Below are 23,501 nucleotides of genomic sequence, written 5' to 3'. Positions count from 1 at the left end.
AAAAACGTCATAGTATAGTATGGCATAAAACATCAAAAAACATCATAGTATATTAATGCATAAAAGGTCATATAAACATCATAGTATGGTAAGGAATAAAACGATACAGTATAGTAAGGCATAAAAATGTCAAAAAACGTCATAGTGTAGTATGCCATAAAAATGCTGAAAAACGTCATAGTATAGTATGGCATCAAACCGCCAAAAAACATCATAGTATATTAATGCATAAAAGCTGTTATAAACGTTATAGTATCGTAAGGAATAAAACAATACAGTATAGTAAGGCATAAAAATGCTGAAAAACGTCATAGTATAGTATGGCACAAAAATGTCAAAAAACGTCATAGTATAGTATGGCATAAAACATCAAAAAAACATCATAGTATATTAATGCATAAAAGGTCATATAAACATCATAGTATGGTAAGGAATAAAACGATACGGTATAGTAAGGCATAAAAATATCAAACAACGTCATAGTATAGTATGGCACAAAAATGTCAAAAAACGTCATAGTGTAGTATGGCATAAAAGGTCAAAAAAACATAGTATAGTAAGGTATAAAGATGCCAAAAAACGTCATAGTGTAGTATGGCATAAAAGGTCAAAAAAACATAGTATAGTAAGGTATAAAGATGCCAAAAAACGTCATAGTGTAGTATGGCATAAAAGGTCAAAAAAACATAGTATAGTAAGGTATAAAGATGCCAAAAAACGTCATAGTGTAGTATGGCATAAAAGGTCAAAAAAACATAGTATAGTAAGGTATAAAGATGCCAAAAAACGTCATAGTGTAGTATGGCATAAAAGGTCAAAAAAACATAGTATAGTAAGGTATAAAGATGCCAAAAAACGTCATAGTGTAGTATGGCATAAAAGGTCAAAAAAACATAGTATAGTAAGGTATAAAGATGCCAAAAAACGTCATAGTGTAGTATGGCATAAAAGGTCAAAAAAACATAGTATAGTAAGGTATAAAGATGCCAAAAAACGTCATAGTGTAGTATGGCATAAAAGGTCAAAAAAACATAGTATAGTAAGGTATAAAGATGCCAAAAAACGTCATAGTGTAGTATGGCATAAAAGGTCAAAAAAACATAGTATAGTAAGGTATAAAGATGCCAAAAAACGTCATAGTGTAGTATGGCATAAAAGGTCAAAAAAACATAGTATAGTAAGGTATAAAGATGCCAAAAAACGTCATAGTATAGTATGGCATAAAATGTTGAAAAAAAACATTACTGTATATTAAGGCATAAAAGGTCATAAAAACATCATAGTATGATAAAGCATAAGACGACATAGTATAGTATGGCACAAAAATGCCAAAAAATTTAATAGTATAGTAGGGCATAAAATGTGAAAAAATTTACTAGTATAGTATGGCATAAAAATGCCAAAAAAAACATAGTATAGTAAGGTATAAAGATGCCAAAAAACGTCATAGTGTATTATGGCATAAAACATCAAAAAACATCATAGTATAGTATGGCATAAAAATATCATAAAAATGTCATAGTATGGTAAGGAATAAAACGACACAGTATAGTAAGGCATAAATATGTCGAAAAACGTCATAGTATAGTATGGCATAAAACCTCAAAAAAACATCATAGGATGGTAAAGAACAAAACAACATAGTGTAGTATGGCATAAAAATGCAAAAAAAAACGTCATAGTATAGTATGGTATAAAACGTCAAAAAATATCATAGTATAGTATGGTATCTAAACGTCATGGTATAGTAAGGCATGAAATATAATGAAAACGTCACAGTATACTAAGTCATAAAATGTCATAAAAACGTCATAGTAAGGCATAAAGACGTCTTACTGTAGTAAGGCATAAAACTTCATAAATACATCAGTTTAGTATGGCATAAAAGGTCAAAAAAACATAGTATAGTAAGGCATGAAAAAGTCATAGTATAGTAAGGTATAAAATGTCAAAAAACATCATTGTATAGTAAGACATAAAAATGTCAAAAAATGTCATAGCATATTAAGGCATAAAAAGTCATGGTTTAGTAAGGCATAAATATGCTGTTACAATCTCCCTATTACCAATCCAACAGGCTCAAACTGGAGGCTGGAACATATAGAAGGACGCCAGAAAGTGGTTGCCAAGAAATAAGTTTATTTCAAACATAGCAAAATTGTAAAGTACTTTACACAACTAAAGGAAACAAAAGAGAGGTAGAGATCCCGGCCAAAAAGAACAAAAGATGGGGAGGCCGCTGAGCCAGCCGCACCATGGGCCATTGCACTCAGCGACTCCCCTCTAACTTGACTAACTCAAACTAACCTAAAACATGAACAAAAACCGATAACTGAACTACCAGTGATCTCCAACCCCATACTTCAAATAAGAAACAAAAACAACAAAAAACACTCTTGCCACAGCTGAAGAACAGGGATCAAGTTGGGATGAGATTCCCCTCCCCAGCGCTTGACAGATAGATGGCAACTGTGAGAGCAGGCTGCTCCGCTCCTCAGGTCCCTCCTTTTATTGTTAGGGCAGGATTGACTGCAGCTGTCAGTAGGTGTGCCTGGAGAGACAGGTAAAGAGAGAGAGCGAGGGAGAGAGCAAAACAAAACCCTGGAGCCATACGTAACAAACGTCATAGTATAGTAAGTCATAAACAGCATATTATAGTGAGGCATAGAACGTCATGAAAACATCATAAAAGGCATAAAAACATCAAAAAACACTATAGTATACAAGGCATAAAAACTTCATAGTATAGTAAGGCATAAAAAAGTCATAGTATAGTAAGCCATAAAACGTCATGAAAAACGTCATAGTAAAGTAAGCCATAAAAAGTCAAGGTATAGTAAAGCAAAAAAACGTTGTTACAATCTCCCTATTATTTAACTAACTGGCACAAACTGGAGACAGGAACATGTAGAAGGACGCCAGAAAGTGGTTGCCAAGAAATAAGTTTATTTCAAACACAGCAAAACTGTAAAGTACTTTACACATCTAAAGGAAACAAAAGAGAGGTAGGGATCCCGGCCAAACAGAACAAAAGATGGGGAGGCCGCTGAGCCAGCCGCGCCATGGGCCTTTGCACTCAGCAACTCCCCTCTAACTTGACTAACTCAAACTAACCTAAAACATGAACAAAAACCGATAACTGAACTACCAGTGATCTCCAACCCCATACTTCAAATAAGAAACAAAAACAACAAAAAACAACACTCTGGCCCAGGCTGGAGAACAGGGATCAAGTTGGGAGGAGATTCCCCTCCCCAGCGCTTGACAGGAAGATGGCAACTGTGAGAGCAGGCTGCTCCGCTCCTCAGGTCCCTCCTTTTATTGTTAGGGCAGGATTGACTGCAGCTGTCAGTAGGTGTGCCTGGAGAGACAGGTAAAGAGAGAGAGCGGGGAAGAGCAAGGGAGAGAGCAAAACAAAACCCCAGAGCCGCGTGTAACAAACGTCATAGTATAGTAAGGTATAAAATGTCATAAAAACATCAGAGTATAGTAAGGCATAAAAACATCAAAGTATAGTAAGGCATAAAAAAAGGTCATAGTGTAATAAGTATAAAAGGTCATTGTATAGTAAGGCATTACAGTCCCCAGTTAACTTAATGTGCATGTCTTATGCAAACCTACGCCCTTGCAATCACCTAATAAGCTTTAAAGGTGCTGATAGGTATTTTATTTCACTTTGGACAGAACCAGGGTAGCTGTATCTTTTCTCTGCTCACATCCTTTTCCTGTAATTTCTCTCTTTGGAGCAAGTGAAGTTGGGCAGCCCAGACTATATTGACTGCAACACAGAGGAGGCCATTGAGGACTTCATGAAGAGAATCAAGTGTTATGAGTCCTCCTATCAGCCGCTGGACGAGGTTCTGGACAGGTGAGGACACATAAAAATGTCATTGTGAGTAGAATAAGTTAGCTCATCAAGATCGCAGATAGCAGTTGACTGACCTTCTTGCTCCAGGGACCTGTCCTACATAAAAATCATGGATGTGGGCCATCGTTACCTGGTGAACCGTGTTCTTGACCACATCCAAAGCCGAATTGTCTACTACCTGATGAACATCCACATTACACCGCGCTCTATCTACCTGTGTCGCCACGGTGAGAGTGACCTCAACATCATGGGACGCATCGGAGGAGACTCTGGCTTGTCTACGAGAGGAAAAGAGGTGTGTGTTCGTGTAGTTGGCATAAGTAGCGCATGAGTTTAACATAGTCAAACAGATATATCACTATGGATGTATTTAAAGAGACATCACTATTTGTATTGGGTGGATTTCATGTATATTTGCTCTTCTGTCTTCTAGTTTGCCAGAAGTCTGAGGAAATTCATCCAGGAACAGAATATCAAAGATCTGAAGGTGTGGACCAGCCAGATGAAGAGGACAATACAGACAGCAGAGTGCCTAGGAGTGCCATACGAACAATGGAAGTATCTCAACGAAATAGACGCTGTATGTTGATTTCTGTGTTTGTGAGAAGTGAATACAGCAGCACTTTTAAAGCATTTGTGTACTCAAGTTAAAGACATCTTCTCCCATCTTTACAAAGGGTGTGTGTGAGGAAATGATGTATGAGGAGATTCAAGAGCATTACCCTCTGGAGTTTGCACTGAGAGACCAAGACAAGTACCGCTACCGCTATCCAAAAGGAGAGGTGAGAACATGATTCTTTCACATAGCTCATTGTTATTTTTCTTGTTTCTGTCTTTACAACTGTGTGTTGATGGGTCTGTGATTCTCAGTCATATGAAGACCTGGTGCAGCGACTGGAGCCTGTGATCATGGAGCTGGAAAGACAGGAGAATGTTCTAGTCATTTGTCACCAAGCTGTGATGCGCTGTCTTCTTGCATATTTCCTGGACAAGACTGCAGGTATGAAGGACTTTAATATGTACATAGTTAGTTTTTTTTTTTTTGCCAATTCACAGTATTCATCAGGCTAGTTTCTATGCTTCCATGCCAGCTGTGACCAGAGGCATTATGTTTTCCCTTCCCGTTCACTTAACCTCAAGACCTTTCTATCTCTGCCTTCACAGACGAGTTGCCTTATCTTAAGTGCCCTTTGCACACTGTGCTGAAGTTGACCCCCATGGCTTATGGTGAGTTATATAATCTTTCTAATCTTCTCTAGTCATATATTAACTGTATGTTAACTTTCACCAGTATTCTATCCATGTTTTATTGCTGTACTACATCACATGAAACAAAAAAGTGTTAATTTTATGTTTTGTTTTATAATAATCTTGTTTGTAGTTCTACCTGGAGTCAGACATTTTAACATAAGAAAAGATTTATCTCCACTGGATCTAATTAGTAATAATTTTTTGTTTTGTTTGCTCTCACTTAGGATGTAAAGTGGAGTCTGTCTCTTTAGGCGTGGAAGCTGTAAACACTCACAGAGACAGACCAGAGGTAGGTGACCAAGGCAGCACATAGAAATGTTTCTCGGCAGATGATGTAGACAACTTGAATCCACTTCAGGGGTGATTAACCTCACTGCATTTTCAAGACAACCTCATCTGTGACCTCAGATTCAGTCAGAGAACGTCTCGCAGAAAACACTGTATGCATAGAAGCAATGTGAGACTTTATATTATGATTTAAGGAGAGGCACATTATGTCTTCCACCCTTTATTACCTGCATCGCCCTCCTGAAACAGGCCCTGCAGTCAGTGCTGATCCGTCCCTTTCTTCTTATTGCACAGAGAATGTAAATCTTTCACACAGAGGAAGCCGTGTTCAGTCTCCGTCCACCAGTGATCCCTGAGGGCCACCAAGACAACTGTGACATCACATAACAATGACACTCCTCCCTCCCTCCCTCCCTCCCTCCCTCCATCCTGACTTTTTGTGTTGTTTCATTTTTATCTCTTAGTGGGATCAGAAATGGACGGTATCTTGCTGTTTTTGTATTTTTGTTTTTTCCAAATTTGTAGGCACTACATAACTGGAATCCAGTTTCAGGATAAATCACTTAGCTGTGTGTGTTGTGTGTTTGTACACGTCTATTTTTGTACCTGTTTGACTTTTAGACCTTAAGAGCACTGTGACGACTTTTTGGCTGATGCTCACTACTGAAAAGGACAGTTTGAAGGTTTAGACTTGGTTTTAAGGTTAGGGGAAGAATTATGTTAAGGTTAGGGGTATGGCTGTGGTCAGGCTAGGGATTGCATTATAGCAAAGGGTCCTCACAAGTGTAGAAAGGCGACTGTGTGTGGTGGTACAAATACTATGAATGAGAACATGAAGCACATTACATTAATGTTGTTTTCAAATCTGTCTTTAAACACCATCTAGAATTTAACATTATGCTTTTTTTTTTTTTTTTAAATAATGAATGTTGCCCCAATTGTGTTTTGTATTAACATTAAGCCATTTCCATGTATGCTATATATTTGCTATATAAAATTTTCAAACTTATGTGCAGAAAAGACAAATGTGAAAAACGCATTAAACCTCATATACAATGATGCACAATATAATTTTCATAACAGTTCTTGTTTTAAGCTAAATTTTGTCTCTATGTCAACACTTGTTTTCTGTTTAAATGTGAAGGGTAATCTGGAATGCTTACCAAAATCCTGTCTTTTTACACCATCTATTATGAAATCATCAGTGATGGTGTTGGTTAAATCAAATGCTTGAATTATTTAATCAAATGTAACTTTTTTCATGTTGTGGTGTTTGTCAAGGTTTAATTATTGTAAATATAAATGTCCAAATTGGGAAAAAAAACAGTCACTTTCTCCTGTTACTTTTTTCTGGTGAAAACAGTGATCCGTTGTTTTGTCAAAGATGCATTGCAATCAGATAATGACTATCGAGAGTGTGTACACATTCACAGGACAAATTTCAAAGGGGGTTTGAGTAGGACACTGAAAGAGTGTTTCTTAGTAAAGCTTTAAAGGATAGGATCGTCTGTTGTAAAACAACAGTCAGGTGCACATGTGAACACTGGGACAAAAACTGGAGTATATAACAGAACTTGTGGATTTTTTTTTTTTTAAAGTAATACAAAGTTTCGAAAACAACCCTTTTTTAAAAGTGGATTATTGAAGACATTAAAACATGGTCATGGTTTCGGAGTCCTTTTAAAAAAAAAAACAAAAAAAAAAAAAACATCTGAGTGAAAAATCGTAAGCAGAACATTTTCAAGTCTTTTGTAACAGCAGTTCGGTGTCCATAGGTTCTGTCTATAGAAACGCAAAGAGGGAATTTCATTCTAGAAAGACTTTAGATGATACCCATTTCATTTTTGTCTAATTCAGACTGCTGAGGACTCGTGTTACCTTCAGAAGCTTTTGAATATATTTGTAGAACACTGAAAGCACATTAGGAAGGGATATTTTAATGGCCAGTATTAACAGGAGGAATGCTCACATCAAGCAGAACCAATTTCATGGTTCATATGAGCTAGACTGTCCTTTTACAACAGACTAAAATTTGTAGAAATGTATAAATTGCTGTCTACAATAACATGCTCACTTAAATTTTGCCTCTTACTTCTAAAAATGTCTGTTCTTTCAAGATTTATCATTTGGTTTTGTGGTTTAAAGGACTCCCATCTTTTGATGTCTTCAATAATCTATTATCAAAAGTTTTGTTTTACAACTAAAAACTATTCAAAAATATTTTAGTTGCAACCCATTCCAAATTCCATTCATATACTCCACTTCATAAATCTAGACATAATTTTACTGTTAATTGCTGTTCATGAAGATATGTATATCAAGGGATTGCTCAATGAACAAAAGTCAATTTGTAGATGTCAGATAAGTAAGGACTATAACTCAGTCCTTTCCTCTCTTATCACTGTTTCAGAATGTGAATGTCCAGCGCAGCACAGAAGACGCTCTGCAAACAGTCCCAGCTCACTTCTAATCTCCTGCACTTCCTGTTCCAGCCAAGACCTCATCCGACTTTCGGTTAGGGCCTCTGAACAGCATTATGGGAACTGTGCGGTTGAACTGCCTACAATGGTAGCTACTTCACTGCTCTGGAGAAATAAGTATCATCCCAGACTCCAACTATAAAGCACTTTCACGAAATATAATCCATTTTTATACGTCTGTTTGTTGTGAACTGTACCGTTACTGTAGCTCAAAAATGCCAATATTTTTGATATGTGGGTTTACTGTTATTGCTGTAACATTCCCTTAACTTTCACCGTCTTTTTCCATGATTACATTTAATATCCACTGTATGTTGTGCACCATGTATATTGCCATTTGCTTCCAGTGTTTTTGAAAATGTTTTTCTTGTATGAAAAACATGTATCATAACCATAAAAAGACTGTGAGGAGACTGTAGCTACATAAGTTAAAATACCCTCGATGAAAGTCCAATATCCCTGACTGCTGTGAACACATACAAATGAATATCTTAATTTTGTTTTCCTTTTATGGTTGTTGATTATTTAAAAAGAAAAAAATGGCCAGCTTGAGTAAACAGATTTTAAAATGATTCTTAAAACATTCCAGAGATGAAGATAAAATTCTTACACCACAGAGTCCCACGAAAACACCACAAAGGTTTAAAAAATAGTATTGTAAATGCAACAGACACTTTTTCTGTTAAATGTAGCTCATGCTCTGTAATTCAAAATCCAAACAGATTATGGATGTGAACTTTGTGGGGTTTCAGTTTTTAAGAGATCAGTGAAATGCTATGCTTCTGTCTTAAGAGTGAAACTTAAAAAGGAACTGTAAGGCTGAAGAATGACTTCATCATTCAAATTAATACCTGGTTTTATTTGTGGAGATTAAAATAAGGTACTGTGCAAACTGTACATGCATGTTAGTTTGATGTAAGTTTTATGTGAAAATTGACATGTATTATACGGTATGTTAATTTTTTGAGAACTCTGTACAATTTCTGTAATATTATGCATTTGATATTGTATATAATTGTAATGAAAATCTAATTCTAAATGCCTTGTTTGTCTTCAGCTGTCAAAATCTCAATAAACCTGCAATGTTTAGGGGAAAGACAGAGCTGCTGTTTTTGCTTCATAACTTTAAAAAAACCACAAAAAAAAGAAAAGAAAAATATACTAAAATACAAAGGATAATGCTTTTATTCATCTTCACGGCCAGCAAGTATATTTATTTTTATTATCCATCTACAATAGGTTCTACTCTGTGTACTAAAACAATAAACATGTATTAGTTGATTGCCTTCATGGTTTAAGGTCTGTTGTAACAAAACATAGCAAAATGGAATTTATGTGCATATAATATATATATATATTTAAAAAAAATTAAATTATCTGAAAAACTTTCATATTACCCTGTGCTCATTAATACTGATTACAAATGTTTTTTAAGGACCTGCCCTGACTTCTTCTAATGTTCTAAAGGCAGATAGTAATGTCTTGTGTGAATATTCATTATATACAAACATCAATATTTTTGAGCACAGGGGTATTTTAAGGTTAAAGGGTAAAACCTCATTGGCCAGTACTTCTTAACTTCTCTTGGCTGTCAGGGTTTTGTCTCGTCTCTGCCCTGTGATGTGCACACTCCACAGTGATGGCCAGATTGCAAAAGGAATGTACTTCACTCTCTCAGAACTGCAAGAGTAAAACAAACACAATGTATAAGCTACAAAAGACCTAAGACAAATTAATTATATAACATTAATAATATAACCATAATAAACTTTCCATATTAAAAACTATTTTAGCAATAAGCAGTAAAGTGAACACAAACTACTTGGTCACACTAAAACAAATGTAAAATAAAAAGAATAAAAAATATAGAAAAACAACTTACATTTTTGAGAAACTCTTCAGCGACAATACGAGCCCTGGCATTGACAGACAGCTTCATTTCACTGATCTCCTTGTCAATTTCCTCCATGAAATGAATAACAAAGTCCACCAGTTTGTGTTTGTACATCTGCTCTGTGTGGAAGTTGGTGATGAGAAAACTGATGTCATAGCCCTGCAAAAAAGATGGATGACAAGTTGAGTTGTTAAAGATCCAGTCGTCACACCAACCGTTTTAAACTTTAAATGGTAGCAATAACTGACATAAATACGTCACCGTTCCCACTATTTGCAACAAATCATTTTCCAGGGCATTTCCTGGGTGTTTGATTTAATGACCAAACAAACAACAACAAAGACGGCAACATTTGTGGCTTTATGATAAATTAACAACCACCACTGACTTTCACTCAAATTTTAAAAAAAAAATATTCTGCTGCCTCCACTGACTGGAATATTCAAGGAGCATTCAAGAGCTCTAACCATTCCAGGTCATTCGGGACATTACAAAGACCTGTAAATTTGGCAGACCCATTTTTTAATGTCCACGTACCTCCACTGGCTTCCGCCTCAGGATGAAGAAGTTCTCTGCTCTCATCATCATGAAGCGCATGAACTTGTGGCACAGAATCTTCTCAATCTCATCTGCCTGCAGGAGCAGCAAATTGAGGTAAATAGTTGTCAGTGTTGCAGATACAATTCTAATCTTTGCGTTTTATTATATTAATCACCAATTACTGTCATCATCTGTTGAGTCTGACTGACCTGCTTGACAGCGATGCTGACTCTGACGGAGTTGATGGAGCCCTCGATCAGAACCTTCTCCTTGTCATTACGGCTGATTATCACAGGCTGCAGGAGCAGTTCTTTACTACTCCTGGAAGTGGGCAGAAACGAACAATTAGTTCAGATTTTAAATTTAACTCTGGCTTAATGTACTGCTTGGTTTTAATAACTCCAAAGTGGCACTCAGAGCTATGAAGACAAACTCACCGCACTTCCACCTCTGGCTTGTTGTGTCTCTCCACTACTTGTGAAGAGAAATTTTCCAGACAGAGGGCGGCCTGCAGAGTGGCACGCACCGCATTGAGATATGGACGCAAGGTTGCCGTCTGAGGAAGGAAAGTGAAGAAGAGTAGATGAGAATCATTCCTCAAGGAGAGTGCATCTGAATCTACAGGCAGGTGAAACGAGGACTGACTTGAGAAAGGTCCTGTGGATCAACAAGTTTTTGACACAAACTTTCCTGGTTTCACTTTATCTGATAACATTGCCTAAGGTCTTAAGCTGTCTTGAGTCTCGACCTGGTGGTTTCTGTTGGGTCTGCACATGACACAACTTGTAGTTAATCTTAATGAGCCTGGACTCCTTGATGCTATGAAACTGGTCTTGATATGAAAAATGTGATGAATTCAAGTAGTATACAGTAAACATAAATGTACTCAAACTGCACAGGTTAAGCCACAACATGTCACACAGGGTTTAACTGAATGGGTTATAAATGAGTATCTTTATTCAAATTACCTTACAGTTGTAATGGCATGCCTTTAAGCTGAGCCTTGTGAGAGGGCAAATTTCTAAAGATCTTTAATACATGTACAAAGACCTTTTCTTGTTCATATTACATGTAATGACATGTCGGCTACAACCACTTGGGTGCAAATAGCGTTGTTGGCGACGGACACCAGAGGCCTGTACTATGAAGCAGGATTTGACGTTAGTGAGGCAACTTCCGGTTTAACCCTGAGTTTTCAGGGTTATGAAAGTGGTTCACTTCTTACTGGTTTAAATCACCATGCTGACTTATGTTGAACTCCTAACATGCTCCAGGGGATTAGATCAAAACCTGCCCAGTTTACCAATATCAATGAAATACCACAATTCTTGATATCAAATTTGATACCACAATAAAACACTGTTCACAGGAGCTCAGAACAACATTAGGAGACTTTGTGATGAAATGGAAATAAACACTAAACCTTCTGATATCTTTTATTAGAAAAATTATTCACATAAATTTAAATGTTTTCTATGATTAAAAATGAATACTTCAGTCCGATTGACCAGTCCCCAACTACTTCTCTCTTTGCTTTGGCAGTAGCAACAGTATGACATTACTTTAAAAAAAATGTTTTATCTGCATCACATATTCACAATAGTTTGTTCATCATCAGACAAATTATTAATTATTCTAGTCATATGATCATATCATTTACATTTCACCTTGATGAATATCACTTTGGATGTCGGTATAACCAAATTTACCTGCAGGTATCAGTGTTTCCTCTCATATTATATTAGGTGCTTTATTCATGGATCTGATAATGTTGCTTATGATTTACAACAATAGCCTCTTTCACATGAACGTGCTCATAGCCAGATAGGAAAACCAAGGATTAAATAAGCCAGTTGATACCCAGCTTCGTAGTACAGGTTATCCAGGACGACCAATGTTAGGTTCAGTTAAGCCAAATAATGAAAAAATATCCTGGGAATATTGAACTTGCTTCTTAGTACAGGCTTCTGGGTGCTTGCATCTGGCCTGCTATATACACCCAGGTGTAAATAGCCACATTGGCTATTTGTGCCCCAAATACAAATATCATTGTTGGCTACAGACACCTGGCTGCAAATAACATGTCTTTTGAAAAACTGATGACAGGTTAATTTTTTGAATACTATATGCTCAATATTCAATTTTTGACAACCAAATGTAGGGATCCAAAATATTTGCTGTGTATTAATATAAAAGACTTAATGGATGGTTTGTTTCTTTATTTTTAATTCACAAAAATGTATACTGGCCTCACGAAGCTAAGTATGGCCTGGCTTTTTCAGACTTGATGCTGCTCAGCACTCTACCCTTAGACCTAACTGTATACACCCAAAACCTTGCATCAGTGTCACACTACAACAAGAGAATGACAGGAAACACTGACAGAATTGTAAAAAGTGTTCGTGTGTGTCAACAAATTATAATTTAGCAGTGAAGATTTTTTCAAAGCTGAGGAACAAAGCAGCGACACATGCTCAGATTCCATTATCATTAACATCATTAGTCCAGCTGGTACCAGCAGCAGCAGTCACAGTTCACTAGTATCTTTCATTGTCCACCATTGTAGTTAACATTCTATATTACTTAGCAACAAAGCTTTACTTAAGTGCTACAACCAACCTTGTACGTCACAACAATAATACTCTATCAGGGATTCCATCGCTTTATATAACGCAGTAGAATTACATGAATTCGATTGTTTCTCTTAGCAAGGAAATTAACGTTAGCCTGTTAGCTAACTACCTGCTTAGCTAGTCCAAATGAAACCCGTGGGAAAACACGAGCTGCGCCTCCCTACGCGGACGCAGGGCTGGTTGACGAGTGATAAAAGCGTAATATCGACAAGGTTTGATGTTTGTAGCTTTAAACTCTGTCAGTTTATGAGCTTATATCCAATTTCTCTTACCATTTCTCTGTTTCAGGAGAGGCGGCTAAAGGCGGAAGCAGCTACACTTGTCAGGGCTTTTTCCGTGAACATACCGGAACTCCGCTCTGCCTCCGAGCTGCAGCTGCAGTGGCACGGTTATCAAGCTGCGGAAAAAAAACACCAAAATTACAAAAGGTTATCTATAAGCAGCAAATACTATCAGTCTACAATTCATGTGATTACACTTCAAAGAAAATGGTAGAACAATTCATGTAGATTCCTCAACATACAATAAGGTCATCGAACATGCTGAACCAATCTACCTTTATACATATTTAACAGGCTACTTAATTTTTCAATCTGTTTCTGTACTAGACTTTCTCATAATCAAATTCTTATGAAATTAATAACTGAATAATGTTGAGATGGGAGATTTTTCAGTTTTGGATTTGGTGGTGTGCCTTAAGGACTTTGTAGCCTAAGATGAAGTTTGAACCCTTGTGTACTGATTTACTGAATATGTACAGATTTGACTGTTTGTGGGACACACACACACACACAAAGAATTTTCCCTCCACAACCAAAATGACGTGTGGGAGCACTTACCAGGTTATTCAAACAGTGCAGCTCACCCAAGCAGAATGCACAAATCACACAACTCCTACTTGACAATACTTGAAACTGAAGAAAATGTCAGAGTTTAACCAAAGAAAACAGAAACTGAGACACATAATGCTAGACCATTGATATATTCAAGAGTTTTATTATTTGACATCCCAATTTTCTTTTACAACATCATTGGCATCGCAGTGATTTTTTTTTCTATAAGGAGGAGTAATACCAGGGCAAAAAGTTGGATCTTTTCTTTAAATGGAAAGAGAGAACATCCATTTCAGTTAAACCAATCCGCCTTTTACCTTTACCATCTATACACTGTAATACACAATCCGTTAAAAATATTAAGTACTTAGCCAACCTGAGCTACAAGCAGATAGAGAGAACAGCAATAACAAAGACATGACAGAAGACAGGTGTATGCTGTGTTGGTGACACATATTGTAATTCCATACCATTGAAAGATGTCTGATGTAGGACGTAACACATACAGCAGTAATAGTAGCAGTACAAGTAATGTTACATAAAAGGCAAATATTAATATATCAAGAATTAATCCATGTTTTACACTGTGACTGCGTTATCAGCTTTTACTTAATGTCTACTTCGGAACATTTCTTCTGCATTGTGAGGCAGTTATAGACCCATTAGCACACAACCTTGAAGGGAAAAGGCAAAACAATCACTGTTTGACAGATTCTCAGGATATATTTGGCAGGGAAAACAAGCGAGTAGGTATAATTTGAAGCTTACCAAAAGGTGTGTGGTAGCTGATGTTGTCCAAAATCAGTCATCCCTCTATAACATTTAAAGGCAAAAACATAAAAAGAAAGTGCAAAAAAAACATGTATGTGTTTCAGATTGGCTTGAGAAATAGCATCAGCCAATTAAAATATATATATTTATATATATAGTTCAACTCGATTATTTCCTGACAGATAGGCGATGGAAAGCAAACAGAAAACAGAAAGTGAAAATAAGATACTTGGGATGCTGACATTAGCCAACGTCGTCTCAGATTACAGAGCATTAGCCAGTCCATCTAGAGTTCCCAATTGCACTCTTTGAACATGGCTCCATCTTGCCCCCTCGGTGTGAAAGTCGGGGGCAACAGTGGGTGGGCAAGACAGGAGATCACTCACTATCAAGTCAGGGACTGTGAGGTCAGAAGAGGTGTCATTCTTCTCTTGTGTGATCTTTGGGCACTGGATTTGTCAGCAAAGAGTACGCTAGTGTATTAATTTGTGTACTAAATGGGGGGAGGGGTACATCCATGTGCAGCGTACTTTGTGAAGGGTTGTGACGATGGAATGAACAGTGGTGTGAAGGAGGAAGACCAATAGGGAAGTCCTTTCCCTCGGGGCAAGGTGCAGGTGATGTAACCGGTGACAGGGTGGTTCAGAAAGCCAAGAGAGATGGTCCAAGTTGTCCTTTAGCAGCTGCAGCTTTCTGCTGAAGGCTTAGCTCTGTCATTCCTATCCAGTTTAATGGGCTCTGGGAATTCATTATACAACTCCACCTCTGTCTCCTGTGAGGGATCAAGACAGAAAATAGTCAGTGTAGGAAAACACAAAACCAATAGCTTTGACAACATTCACCTATCATGGTTGTACAAAAACTGCACTGACATTTGACAATCACAAAGCACACGTCTCCACTCCCTTTCATTTTCATTTCAAGCAACTGTGACTCACCTGTTTGAGGGCGTTACGTGCAATTGTTTGGAATGCCTGTTCTACATTTATGGCTTCTTTGGCGCTGGTCTCAAAGTAGGGGATGTTGTTCTTACTCTGACACCAAGCCTGAGCCCTTTTGGTGGTTACCTGTGTGTATGAAGAGGAAAAGATTGGTCAGTAAGGTGAGCTTAAATTTGTAGAGATGTGTTAAACAAAAATAAACTTTTTTATAAAGGTTTGAATATTAAACTAAATGTTATTTTGCATATTTTGTAGTACTTTCATGTTTTAGTAAAATGGGTTAGGACCATTATAGGTCAAGGTCAACAAAGCATATAAAGATGGATTACTATTACGTGCAATATCACTTAATGGTAATGAGCCTTGTTCCAATGTCTGTTCTTTACGACTTTGAAGACTGATGCATGTCTGCAAGGGGTCAAGGCTCTAACTTTGGGTCAGAGTTCCAAGTCCAAAATATTAAACAGAAAAAAAGCTGTCCAAAACAAATTTAATTGGATCATGATCATAATGTTGATTTGTTGGCTTCTGGTGAGATCAAACAACTTTACTGATATTTTAAAGCCATATTTAAGCCATGGTGAGCGACACCATCCTTTATTACCTTACATGTGAAATATGAGCCTTGCAGCTGCCACACAAATAACCTCTGCCCAGTTAAAAAAATTCCAGGTCTGTTATTCCTCTTTCAGCTGTTTGAGCCCATGTGCACTTGCACTGAGGCATTTGGTGTATCATGAAGTGATCATCAAGTCTTTGAGGGCTACTTAAAAACAGCAGCATAAGAGCAACAGTCCTAGTACTGCTGTACAGCTAGATGTGTTTCAAAAGCACTCGGCCTCAAAACCATCAATGTAGCTGAAACATATCCACAGGAACTGGGCCTTAGTGTCTAGGGACCTAACATTTGGACACTCTAAAATGTGGGATGGGTAATGATTTAAAATTAGATTATCATGGAGGCATCCACTAACCACTAATACCAACCTGTCTATTCTCCAAGTCAATCTTGTTGCCTAGCACCACAAAGGGGAAGTTCTCAGGATCTCGGGGGCTGGCCTGGATCAGAAACTCATCCCTCCAGCTGTCGAGTGTCTTGAAGGTATTGGGTGCAGTCACATCAAACACCAGCACACAGCAGTCTGCTCCACGGTAGAACGCAACACCCAAGGACTGGAACCTCTCCTGGCCAGCCGTGTCCCAGATCTAGGCAAGTAAAAGGGGACAAAACGTTTAGTAAATGGACAGGATTACAGAAGAGAGAAAATGACAGCTCCAAATATGAAAAACTGTGGCACCCTGGCGAGGAGCTGGAAAATGCTATAATGATTTACAGTTTCATTCCTCTTCATAAGTTGAAGGCCTTCAAGTTGTAACTGTGCCGTACCTGCATTGTAACAAGCCGGTCGTCCACCATCACCTCCTTGGTCAGGAAGTCTGCTCCTATTGTCGCTTTGTACTGGTTACTAAACTTCTTGTTCACATACTGGTTCATTAGGGAGGTCTTTCCAACACTGAGCAAGAGGAGAACAGACAACAGAGTAACAGATACTGTAGATAATAGAATAGCAGCAAAACTAAAAGCTGCTACTTTAATGAAAGCTAGTATGAAAAAGGCAGTATTTAAATTACCTACATTCATATAAAGATGGGTGATATATGGACGTCATCGGTATCCAATTTACCATTTGTACCACATCTTGCATCTTGAGTAAGTCAGATAACAAACGTGATATCAAAAATTTCTCAAACCACCTCCCAAGTTCTTTAGCAAGCAGTCTGTGATAAATGCCACTGAAGTGATGTGGAAATTAAAGGATTAGCCATAATTATTCCTGTCACATAAGGGGATAAGAACACATATTGCCCAGCAAAATCAATCTGATCCCTGATCAGTGCAACCACTGAATAATCTGTGTGGGTGACAGCACAGATGTTTGCGCATAGGTTACCCTTCTTCTGAAATTTTTGGCAGTTACCAAACAATGTCAGGTGCATTTCCACCACACACTGGGCTGGAGTAGTTTCCACCCTGATTTGCATGTAATAATACAAGACAGATGCAAACAGATTCATAATGTGGTAAACAAAGATGTTGAGAAATTACCAGATATTGTAGTGTAGTATTGTAGTTTCATATTATGATGTGGCTTAATGTTCACTTTTCCTTGTTTGACAGCTGGCCATATAGTAAAATGGATTGTATATAGTAAAAATGCAATTTTCTCACTTTATTTTTACTGTTTTAGCTGAACAGTGAATGTTTACACATGCTTATCCATTATATTTAGACAATTTATTTTTAACTCTGAAGTAAATTTGCAACATAATTCAGCATATGGCACTCAATGTAGGAAACAACCAACAGCCACAGACAAAACATTGCCACATTATCACTAGAGGTGATTATTTAAGAAATATTAGATTGTTCCACTATCACCCAGCTCTGATATCTATTATCACAATGTTTATTAATGTCCTTAAAATAAAATACGCAGAACTGATTACAACAACTTATAATCGGTTGTCATAGACAACCCAGAGCAGTACCAAGCAAGAAAATAATGGCAGTGATTAAGTTAGGTCTGCAGATAAGAAGCACAGATCACAAACAGTAGGTCTGCATTAGTAAAGAGCAGAGGACTCACTCTGCCTGGAGACTGCTTATGGCACAGAATTAACTCTTGCCAACAAGGAAGTAACCTTAATATAAACTGATTTAAAAGGAAGATTCAACTCAAAACAAAAATAATACCTTGGCATTTAGGTGTATTTCCCACCAAACTATTTTAGAGGATAACTAATTGATGATTTGTTGCAGGATTTGACATGAAATATCCCAAGTTGTGACTTACCCAGAATCTCCCAGGATGATGACTTTCAACAGCACTTTCTTCCTGGATGTCATTTTTCCACAGCTGCAGAAAGACATAGAGCAAAAACATTTAGAGAGTTCAACATACAGAGGGTACTAAACAATGCGTTCCTGACATACTCATTGCAAGTCACAACCTAATCACCATTTTTTGATTGTTGAGGGTCAATAAAATCAAAACAAAAGTAAATCTGTTTCTGTGCAGACATGGCCATTGGAAAAAGTCTACAAATTAGTGTGTGTAGTTTTATGCACATGGACCAATCAGGTTTGAAAACCATTCATTCCAGTCATGTGCTGTCTAAGCTGTTGGGGAAATCACGAGGAACACATCATTCTTTCTCTTTTCCTCTTACACTCCACAGGAAGTTACCTCCCAGAGGACTGACTATCCAAACCAAGCGGCACATCTGACATATTCTGCTGATAGTGCTGTCACTGAGCAGACAACCTGCTACAGCATGTGTTGATCTCTGTACACGTTCAAACATAGCATAGACAATGATATAAATGACCAACATTTACAACAGCATACACAACCCCAACATGGGTTGAGGGATACTGTACATGTGTATTTATTTAAAGCCTTATTGTCTGTATCTTCATATGTACACGTAATTGTATCACAGGTGTCATTTTTTAAATGAATAATAATCTGAAAATGTACTTAAGTGAACACACTATGTAATGCCTTCAAACATAATTATTAAAAAATTCTGGTGTTCAAACGTAATTATTAAAAAATTTTGGTATTCCCAAAAAATTAGCAATATACATGTTGTCCTTGTGTTTTGAGTCACTCAGTCAGACATGCAGAATGTCACATTTCTTTCAACAAGAACTGTAGTTGTAGTAGTTCATTAGGAAATTCTGAACGCTCGCATGCGGTGAGCAGGGAAGTGCATCATTTCCTGTAAGTAATGGCAAAATTAAAAAAGCAAATATGAGATATTGCCAAATGCATAAATGAGTGAAAATCATTTATGCATGAAAATGATGAAAATCATGTACCCTCCCCTTTCTGCTAATGTGATTCATTTTAAAATTTTGTAAATGCAGCTGGGAGATGCTTCATTGAACCACGTTTCGACAAAATATGGGGAAGTTGACGATGCAATTTTAGAAATGCCAGGAAGGAGCAATGAAATAGATTATATAATTCTTTGATGTTAAAATCAGCGGTTCCAAGATGCCATATATGACATTAGGTCAATCACTATGATCTTAACAATGCTGAAGTAAAACAAAGGATTTGCTATGGTACTGTCCTGATCATTGGTGTCTGAGACATGGAACATGATAGAGACTCCTCTTTAATCCCTCCTATTATTCATTTCATCTTTTATCTATTTACAGAATTGTTCCTGCCTTGCAAGATTTCATGGAAGATAAAAACATTAAGACGTTTCATGGCAGAAACTCATATTACAAAATAAACTTCAGGAGAGTAAAATAAAAATGTTCCAGTCTTGAGGGATTATCTCTAAACGTTATCCACACAGAAATAGACCGAATAGACTAAAATAAACCTTGATTTCATAAGAGGCTTCTTTATCTTTTGTCACACATTTGTCTTATCTGTGCCAAGTAAACACTCCAGCACATTGCTATTGACAAGAGGAAAAACCTAGAATGGCTATTGTAGGTGTGCATACTGTCAGTGAGAACCGCAGCAGGAGCAGGTGTCTGATGACAATATGATGTGTGTTGTGAGTGTTTCCTCACAACAATGAAAACAATCTGAACTGTGACTTAGGGCAATTACATATATGGTTATGTAGGGCTGCAACTAACAATTATTTTCATTGTTGATTAAGATCCCATTTTCTCTTTATTAATAGATTAACTGTTTTGTCAACAAAATGTCAAGAAGTAGTTGAAAGTGGAATTTTTAAATGTATGTTTTGTCCAAGTCCCAAAGATGTTCAGTTTGCTGTCAAATAAAACAAAGATAAGCATAAAATCCTCACATTTGAGAAGTGGAACCAGCAAATATTGGCATTTTTGCTTAAGAAAATGACTAAAACGATTCTTTAACAATCAAAATAATTGCCAATTACTGTGATATTCTTTGCAGTTTGTTCACAAACATGTCTTTAATCACCAGTCCTGTAACTGGTTTTGTGGAAACAAAATTACTTCCACTGGTTTTTGGTGAAGCACAAAAACCTGTTAAACAATGGTTTAACAGAAACTTGTTCACTTCCTATCCATTGTCACAAGTCACAAAAGACATTTCAGACATGCCAATCCACCAACACAAACAGGCTTTTAGTGTAACCCAATTAGAGAACATAAACAATACTAATCTTTTTAAAGATTCAAAGATGAAAAACTTACATTATGATTCAACGGATACACTGAATTCTAAAACTAAGCCTATAAAACACTTCAGTTCCCATCAGGAGCTGGAAAACTACACCTGCATTCTTTCTAAATGGAACAAGTACAGCACTCCAGTAACTACAATACTGTGAAGCACAGACTAGCTGACAGAAGGATGAACAACAGCATATCACTTAAGTCTAGGTGTGCTTACACCACAGTCACATGATTACAGAACAAACTCAGCTCAGACCTTAAACCTTTGACAAAGAGCAGAGCGTTAGACAGTGATTCCTAAATGCGGATTTTGGTCTCTGAGAGGATATTCAGTATGAAATCAGGTGGATCTCTCTCACCAAACTGACCACCTAATTTTATTTAATTAAAACATCAACATTAACTAGCAGATTTCACTGATACTAATATCAGTGCTTTGTGACAAACTGAAAACAGATAAAGAAAAACATCTGTGATGGTATTGCACTTAGACAATATCAATTACTGTTCAAATGGTTATGTCTATGTGAAATAATTTGTTGTGTATGGATGAATATATTTGCTTTTATTCTGCATTCAGAAATCAGTGCTGCCAATGTGCCATGGGTGGTTTGCTCAATGTCATGCAGTTTGCAACAGCTCAAATTACTGTGCAAGTTTTTATTACACCATTGCGCATGAGAATATTTTACAAATCTGATGTTTTACAGCAGTGCTGCAGAGAGAACAGGTATTACAAAAGTATATTTGGTCCTGAGACATTATAATTTGTCAACTCTGTCTGGCACCTGATAGTGTTACGTCTTATGTATCTGAGCCTGCTGCATAATTGCTCTGTCTGACCCCCCCCCCCCCCACAGTTCCATAAATTTAAATTATTGAGGTAACTCATGAAGCAAAACAATTGTTTCATTCTTAATTGTCATCATCAAATTAGCCATTAAATGATTCGATCACTGTACTAGTGAGTTAGAATCTAACTCTGTGTGGATTCATGTTGAGAAATGTGTTAAAAACTGCCATGTGTTGGACTAAAGTAAAAGCCCCAACACAGTTTCCCCCTGCCTGTAAATCACTGGCACAAACAGGTGGACTTCATAGATCACCTCCGATATTGTGCATGCATGCTAACAGACACAAACAAACTTGAGACTAAATATAGATTTGGAAAGCTGAGTTCAAATGTTTCTCAATGCTCTGTCCATCTCCACATGTCATAAAGTTAAGTCATCTTCATGTTTCCTGATTAACCAATTCCCATGTGATAAACAGATGCTCAGTTTGCCCAAGGAAGTCAATTCAGTGAGTCAATAACTTTAAAATAATAACACATTAGAGCAATCAGACATGTTAACCATATTAACAAAATAAGTTGTACTGAACATCTATATTTAAAGAATTGACCAATTCATGCCACCTCATGGGATATGAGCAAAACTCAAATTACAGCTGATCCAAACTACCAGGCAGGTACTTTAGAGTGAAACTTCAGTGTAAAGTAACCTGAGATTAGCTGTTTGCGCTACAGGAACAGTTGTCAACTACTGCCATTAATCATTAAAGACAAAATCACTGAGTGGGGGACATAGCTCAGTGTTTATACTCTGCGTCCCATAAAAGAAGTGTGGTTTTAAAAACCAAAGAAGCAAAAATAAATGAAAAGTTATATGACAGTGTAAGACAACATTTGTACTAGAACAATAATAAATACAGGACTTTTATGTTTGGAACAGCAACAGAACTCTGGCTACTTTCAATCCCAGCAAGCTTGCTGATACAAGTAATAGGCGTTGTTGCGACATCACATGATTAAATCAAGTGCATTTGATCAAACAGACAAAGTGAACGACGTGTACCTGTGTGACCGTGAGTCACAATCGAAACAAAAACTATTTCACACAGAAAAACACAACACAAGTCCAGTCTGCCTGGCAACAGTTCGCAGAGATATGCATCATTTCTCTGGCACATATTGTTGACAGAGGAAAAGTGTAAAAGTCGACACTTGCCAGCATCGACAGATGTTATCAAAACCCACCTTTGCGAATGACTAATCCAAAAACTGGTAGTTTTGAGGTGAAGGCCCCCGCACCCCTCCTTATGTGTACATGAACGCCAAATAAAAACTAACGTATTTAGAGAAATCAATATTCCCACTGTCAACGTTTGATAAAGGAGGGGGGGCACCTTTTTCACGATGCTTTGTTCGACCGACCGACCGACCGACCTCGTCTCCCCGGTTCTCCTTCCTTGTTGGAGTGGACCCAGAGGAGCCATAGGCCGGCCTTGTTTTTGCCAACGAGCTTCGCGAAAAACACTGCACCACCATTAACGTTAGCTGTTGCAGCATTAGCGTTAATAGGACGCTGAGCGCATGATGAGTGAGCAAATACCACACATACGGACAAAACTGTTGTCGTCTCAAAAACTTACTTTCAGCTTGTACCACAGCGGAGCGGAGACTTGTTGACGGTACCGGACCAGGCTGCAAGCTGACTAGCTGTTATTGTTCAGAGCAGTTAGCGTCAGAGGCTAACTAGGCGTTACGTTAGCTAGCTAGCTAGCTAGCTCGCTGGCACTCAACTCGTTAGCTAGCGTTAATTTGGCAATGCCTCCTTTCAGATTTTTTGAAAAATTAGTTGCCCTTTGCGTGAACACTAACAAAACCCGTGTCGTAAACTGGCGAGGCAGATTATCTAAAACTGGTGTGTAAATTTGGCACTTTGTCTGAAGGCTTGCCTGCCAGCGAGCTAACTACCTGCTACCCCAGCTTCTCTCTTCCCCTTTCACTTCCTCATCCAAAAC

General features: G+C 37.4%; 3 protein-coding genes across 8 annotated transcripts in view; 1 reads left to right on the top strand and 2 right to left on the bottom strand.

Annotated features, from left to right (window-relative positions):
- LOC111221949 (6-phosphofructo-2-kinase/fructose-2,6-bisphosphatase 4-like) overlaps window positions 1–9,033 on the top strand; it is a 26,581-nt gene extending 17,548 nt beyond the window's left edge. For 4 of the 5 annotated variants that reach the window (XM_022745548.1, XM_022745546.1, XM_022745549.1 and 1 more), the window contains 8 exons: window positions 3,747–3,868; window positions 3,956–4,163; window positions 4,302–4,448; window positions 4,546–4,650; window positions 4,739–4,868; window positions 5,033–5,095; window positions 5,344–5,408; window positions 7,818–9,033. In XM_022745548.1, the coding sequence (XP_022601269.1) occupies window positions 3,747–3,868; window positions 3,956–4,163; window positions 4,302–4,448; window positions 4,546–4,650; window positions 4,739–4,868; window positions 5,033–5,095; window positions 5,344–5,408; window positions 7,818–7,877 (900 nt within the window). In that variant the 3' untranslated portion in view covers window positions 7,878–9,033. Of the gene's footprint in view, window positions 1–3,746; window positions 3,869–3,955; window positions 4,164–4,301; window positions 4,449–4,545; window positions 4,651–4,738; window positions 4,869–5,032; window positions 5,096–5,343; window positions 5,409–5,701; window positions 5,822–7,817 lie in introns of those variants that run through there. The other variant, XM_022745547.1, reaches the window with a different exon arrangement.
- A 23-nt stretch (window positions 9,034–9,056) lies between these two features.
- On the bottom strand, window positions 9,057–13,322 carry LOC111221950 (actin-related protein 2/3 complex subunit 4-like). Its single transcript, XM_022745552.1, has 6 exons — window positions 13,227–13,322; window positions 10,759–10,877; window positions 10,531–10,642; window positions 10,319–10,414; window positions 9,770–9,940; window positions 9,057–9,567 (listed from the first exon to the last, which is right to left on the bottom strand). The coding sequence occupies exons 1-6, from the start codon at window positions 13,227–13,229 to the stop codon at window positions 9,562–9,564; spliced, it is 507 nt and encodes a 168-aa protein (XP_022601273.1). The 5' UTR covers window positions 13,230–13,322; the 3' UTR covers window positions 9,057–9,561.
- Window positions 13,323–13,928: 606 nt separating this feature from the next.
- Window positions 13,929–23,501, bottom strand: LOC111221715 (ras-related protein rab7). 2 transcript variants are annotated; one of them, XM_022745233.1, is made up of 6 exons: window positions 23,130–23,501; window positions 18,355–18,417; window positions 16,887–17,013; window positions 16,487–16,705; window positions 15,497–15,625; window positions 13,929–15,330 (listed from the first exon to the last, which is right to left on the bottom strand). In XM_022745233.1, exons 2-6 carry the CDS (start codon window positions 18,405–18,407, stop codon window positions 15,235–15,237), a joined length of 624 nt encoding a protein of 207 aa, XP_022600954.1. In that variant the 5' UTR covers window positions 18,408–18,417; window positions 23,130–23,501; the 3' UTR covers window positions 13,929–15,234. The 2 variants fall into 2 exon arrangements, with proteins under 2 accessions (XP_022600954.1, XP_022600953.1); XM_022745232.1 differs by lacking the exon at window positions 23,130–23,501 and adding an exon at window positions 22,735–23,093.

This window comes from Seriola dumerili, unplaced genomic scaffold, assembly GCF_002260705.1.
Source record: "Seriola dumerili isolate Sdu_G_001 unplaced genomic scaffold, Sdu_1.0 BDQW01000088.1, whole genome shotgun sequence".
Classification (NCBI taxonomy): Eukaryota; Metazoa; Chordata; class Actinopteri; order Carangiformes; family Carangidae; genus Seriola; species Seriola dumerili.
The sequence above is the reverse complement of the archived record's forward strand: the minus strand, read 5'-3'. Positions and strand labels throughout refer to the sequence as shown.

What these genes read in the sequence shown, in the direction of transcription:
- LOC111221950 (XM_022745552.1), bottom strand. An exon ending in AAGCCAGAGGTGGAAGTGCG is followed by an intron (nt 10,643 to 10,758) that starts GTGAGTTTGTCT and finishes GCCCACTTCCAG; the next exon opens with GAGTAGTAAAGAACTGCTCC. An exon ending in TGAGGCGGAAGCCAGTGGAG is followed by an intron (nt 9,941 to 10,318) that starts GTACGTGGACAT and finishes TCTTTTTTGCAG; the next exon opens with GGCTATGACATCAGTTTTCT.
- LOC111221715 (XM_022745232.1), bottom strand. Translation starts at nt 22,973, where the DNA reads ATGGCTCCTCTGGGTCCACTCCAACAAGGAAGGAGAACCGGGGAGACG. An exon ending in TGGATTAGTCATTCGCAAAG is followed by an intron (nt 18,418 to 22,734) that starts GTGGGTTTTGAT and finishes GTCTTTCTGCAG; the next exon opens with CTGTGGAAAAATGACATCCA. An exon ending in CACGTAACGCCCTCAAACAG is followed by an intron (nt 15,331 to 15,496) that starts GTGAGTCACAGT and finishes GATCCCTCACAG; the next exon opens with GAGACAGAGGTGGAGTTGTA.